This window comes from Leiobunum rupestre, chromosome 9 (genome assembly GCF_980474605.1).
Source record: "Leiobunum rupestre chromosome 9, qqLeiRupe1.1.hap1, whole genome shotgun sequence".
NCBI classification, from domain to species: Eukaryota; Metazoa; Arthropoda; class Arachnida; order Opiliones; family Sclerosomatidae; genus Leiobunum; species Leiobunum rupestre.
Window position 1 is genome coordinate 44,340,111 of NC_143392.1, and position 4,662 is coordinate 44,344,772.

At 35.5% G+C, this 4,662-nt stretch overlaps 1 protein-coding gene across 1 annotated transcript; it reads right to left on the bottom strand.

Moving 5' to 3' along the window:
• Positions 1–2,565: 2,565 nt before the first annotated feature.
• Positions 2,566–4,079, bottom strand: LOC149928516 (uncharacterized). The gene is made up of 4 exons (XM_090157893.1): positions 4,076–4,079; positions 3,253–3,442; positions 2,980–3,125; positions 2,566–2,861 (listed from the first exon to the last, which is right to left on the bottom strand). The coding sequence occupies exons 1-4, from the start codon at positions 4,077–4,079 to the stop codon at positions 2,566–2,568; spliced, it is 636 nt and encodes a 211-aa protein (XP_090014019.1).
• Positions 4,080–4,662: the final 583 nt, after the last annotated feature.

A 4,662-nucleotide genomic window follows, 5' to 3' on the forward strand; every position in this document is an offset into this window, starting at 1 on the left:
ATTTTCGCCGACAAACACTTTCCCCCTGTAACATTATTTTCAAACACTTTCACCACGTGCAAAGCTATCCGTCTTACGGAATATCCCCCTAAGGGCAAAAGGTAGCTAGTGAATTGCCCTTAGCCCCGTGCGTAAAATACGCAGCGGGTGTCACCCCTCGCTAGCTAAAAGTGGTGTTTTGAAAAAAAAAGAGCCGAGTGTATTATAAAAACGGTTTATTTTTCTATGACTTTCAAATTTACAGTAAATTTTTTTTCTAATAGAGGATGAAAAAACGCTTAAAGGTAAAACAATTTATTTTTAATATATTTGTGGTTTGTAGAGACCATGGCGAATAAATTGAAAAAGTTAAAAACGCAGAACATATTTTGGTTGGCAACTGTTTCTTTAAAATCAATCATTTTAAATGCCGTTATGTAATTGGCTGCGTAGCGTACAACGGTATCAAACCTTTCATGTTCAACTGATAGAAATAAATTGTTTGGTGCGCATGGTTCTTTATATAATATTTCGTAAAATTTAAAATAATTATCGGTTATAACGTGACCCATTAATTCGAAGAGTTTTTGGTTCACTTTAAGGAGTTGAATGTGCGAATTAATGAAATATTTGAGTCGGTCCAATTCTCGAGTTTCAGGCGCTTTGATTACGACCGACGCTTCGGATAACGTACTTTGCAAAGTTAATTCTTTTTGGTCAGACATGGCTGCTAGCATCAGCTAGCGGGAACGGTGATCGAAAGGGCAAACTTTGTGGGTCATTTATTTGGTCCCAGTGCCCGTATAAATCGTCCCAGGCGTGCGAAGTCATCTCAAAGACCTGTTGTGAGATTTTATTGCATATGGCTACCGATATATCGAACTCAGGCGTAAAACCCATAGTAACGAAAAACTGGGATGAAAGTGAATACCGAGGGTTAATTTTCCGCTGAGTCGGGTCAAATTTAGACATTTTAGTTGGTCCTGGAACGTTATCTACACAGGTTCGTTTAGACATGGGGTACGTTCAGCGGACCCTCATCGGTAACAAACCGGATTTTCGAAATTTTCAACCGCTGAGCTCCGTCGTCATAATGACGTCATGACTTGCTGAACGCTTTTTATTTCAGTAATCGGTGTTTGTAAAATGGCTGCGAACACATTTTCTGGCCCACTAAACCGGAATAAAAGAAAATTATTATATTTACTTGTAAATGAGCTTGCTACAGATGAAATTATCGAAGAAAACGTTTTAGACTTTAGTGGTAACAGCAAGGAGCTGTTTTTAGCGCAATGTCTTTTGAAAACAGTAAGCCTCGGTCTACTCCAGTGAGGATTACAGGTTATGTTGAAAAAGTTGTGCCTCATTATATTCGAAAAGATTTTAAAAGTCATTTTAGAATGAGTCGTACAGCAGTTGAAGTAAGTTAAATTACCCTGTTTTAATGAGTTTGTTCGGTATCTTTAAATAATTTTTATCCAGAAAGTAATTGGCATTTATGGAGCAGCGGTAGCGTCTGAGAAAAGCTTTATATCAGTGTCATTGGAGAAGCGGGAATTGTCATCTCTCTGGCTATTAGCCACACCTGATTCATTTCAGAGCATTGCTGATCGATTTAATTTATCTAAGGGAAATATGCATTATGTATTTATGGAATTTATAAGATTAGTATCTAGAAAACGCAAAACTTTATTGCTTGGCCTACTGAAGAAAGTATGGCAAACACTAAAGACTTTTGCGAACAGCATTATGGTTTTCCAGGAGTTGTAGGGGCAGTAGATGGATGTCATATCGATATCAAAGAACCAAAAGAAAACAAAAACTGTTATTACAATCGTAAAAGACGAACCTCCATGCTTTTGCAAGGTAAATATATTAATATATTTATACTAAATATATTTTTGTACTAAATTCATTAATGAAACATCCTAGGTATTTGCAATGAAGAGTTAATATTTATTTATGTATGTACGGGCTGGCCTGGATCAGTACATGATGAGCGAATGTGGAGGGCCAGATATGTATACAAGTGTTTAGCAAATGGATTGCGGGAAGTTAGTGAAGGTCATCTTCTTGGTGATAGTGCATATCCGTTGGATGTTTTTACAATGACTCCCTACAAAGAAAATGGGCATTTAAATCTGAAAGAAAGGAATTACAACAAACTTCACAGTTCTGCGCGACAAATGATCGAACGCAGTTTCGCTCTTTTGAAAGGAAGATTTCGTCGACTTAAATATTTAGACATGTCTTTGATAGCTCAGATTTCTGAGGTCATTGTGTGCGCGTGTATATTACACAACTTTATTTTACTAATTGACGGCAATAGTGACATAGAAGATTACATTGGCGATATAAATATTTGCCCAGCCACAGCTGAAATTGTAGAAGAAGCTGACAATCAAAACGCAATAGCTGATGCTGCTAAAAATAAACGAAAAGCTATTACAGATAGGCTTAGGCTGCAAAGAGATATAGACGAGCAGTAAATGTTAAGTCATTTAATTACATGTAGCCTTTTGATTTACATATTGATTAAAGAATCAACAAGTTTTGTTAATACTTCGTTTTTGGTTTCTAACTTCTTTAGAAGCTCAGTTTGAAAATTGTTTGTTTGTTCCATGATTTTTTTTCCAACTGCTCATTTTTTTCCGACCATTCGATAAACCACTCTGGAGCATGTTGAGAACTCTTTTTAATTTTTCTCTTCTTTTTCTCTTGAATGATAATGGTTTTATCAACTGCCTCAGGTATTGAAGATGCTGATGAAGAGGTTGATGGTGCTTGGGATGATGAAGAGGTTGATGGTGTTTGGGATGATGATGAGGTTGATGCTGATAGAGACTGTGCTTTAGGAGTTGACAATAGTGCTTGATACTGTGCTGGAAAATTAGATAATGAAAAGGTTGATGATGCTGAAGGAATTGCCCTTAAAGAAGCTAAATACAAGATAAAATTTGAGATAATTACAAAAGATCAACAATTATTAAATCAATTTACCCTCAGGAGATTCACTAATTGAATTTAACAAGTTGATGGGTGTAATAGCATGGTCAGTTCCAAATATTGTGTCCATTTGATCATAATATGGCCATGTTTGTTTCCCCTCTCCAGTCTTATTAGATTTACTCTTTACTTTTTTATAACTATTAGAAAAAAAATATTAGTATCCAGTAAGTACTATCATAGTAGCGTAGCTTCTTAAATTATTGGAGATGCTTGACCTGGCGAAGTACTATGCAAAAAATAAAAACCATTCCTAGCATGACTTACGTTCCTTTCAAATTTCTGAACTTTGCATCACAATCATCTCCGCTCCAAGAGTATCCTTTAACGTTCATCTCATCCGCAATTTTTTTCCATACACCATGTTTTTTCCGTGAATTTTTCAGTCGTTCTTTGTATTTAGCAAATAAATCTATCAGCAACAGTATTGAGCTACTAACCCATTTCCTAGAAGAAACTGAAATGGGAATAACAATTATTTAATTAGTACAAATTAAAGTTATGTAGATCTATTAAATAATTTTACCATGTCAGTTTCTCTCATGTCCAGTGTTAGCATCTTCTTTATCATTCACAAGAGTAACTTCTGACTGTGCTAATGAAGGGTGCTCCTTTGGTAATTGTTCTTCCGATAAATAATCTTTGGAGTTATTTAGCGGCTTTATTCCTATTGCTTTTGCTTGGTCTAGACAATAGCTAGCGAAAGCTGAATCTGTAAAAATGTGTAAATCTTTAACTATGGTACCAAGGCGTAACGTTTAACTAATTTTTTTAAACAACTTTATGAACAAATTTAATAAAATAAATTAAATATACCATACCTCTTATAATTCTATCGTGATCTACTTGTTTCATTATCTTTATCGCACAATGCGATTTCTACTAACTTTTCTGGAACATCCATCTCCAACCACGTGTTTATGACGAATAACACGTCACGCTGACCAAAAAACCGACTACTTCAGTCGGTGACCAAAATGGCTCACCGCTGAGTGTTGTGACGTCAGTTTCTGTCACCGCTAAAAATAAAAATCGCGTTCAGTAAGAAACCGCTGAGCCCGGACTCACCGGTGAGGTCCGCTGAACGTACCCATGATGCTCGAGAAACTTGATGTGGTGTACTGACGATGGATGATGGGCTGAATGCCTTATATATATATAGCGATAATAATTTGATGACGTAATCAGGATGATGTAATGGGTTGACTCAATGACTCACGTGATTAGTCAAATTTTGTGGTTTTATGTGTATAGCGACGGCCATATTCGTAAACAAAAGAGATAGAAATTCTACAAATCCCTTTAAAACTAAAATCAATGCGATTAGTAATGTGTTTTTAGGATTGTTCGCAATAAACCGAGTAACGGGAGAGGCGGGAATAGAACCTTCCATACCAGAAGTTATCTGTAAACTAAATTTGTCAATAAACCAAAAAACGGCTTTAAACTTTATATATTTTATAAAAAACAAATCATATACAAATTACCAAAATACACAAATAACTAAAATATACAAATAGAAATATTGACAAATGAATTATTTACAAATGAACAAAACATACAAACGAAATATACAAATAAAAAATATACAATAATTATAAACTGTCTGTGAGTACTTGTTGGAGCATGTTGTGGAACAGGCCTTTGGCGTCATATACCGCTTGGGCCTGCTCCTCG

Bases quoted from the DNA above. Each gene is read 5' to 3' on its own strand.
- LOC149928516 (XM_090157893.1), bottom strand. The intron at 3,126-3,252 runs GTAAGTCATGCT...TTTTTCTAATAG, and splicing joins TTCAGAAATTTGAAAGGAAC to TTATAAAAAAGTAAAGAGTA. The intron at 2,862-2,979 runs GTAAATTGATTT...CTAATTTTCCAG, and splicing joins AATTAGTGAATCTCCTGAGG to CACAGTATCAAGCACTATTG.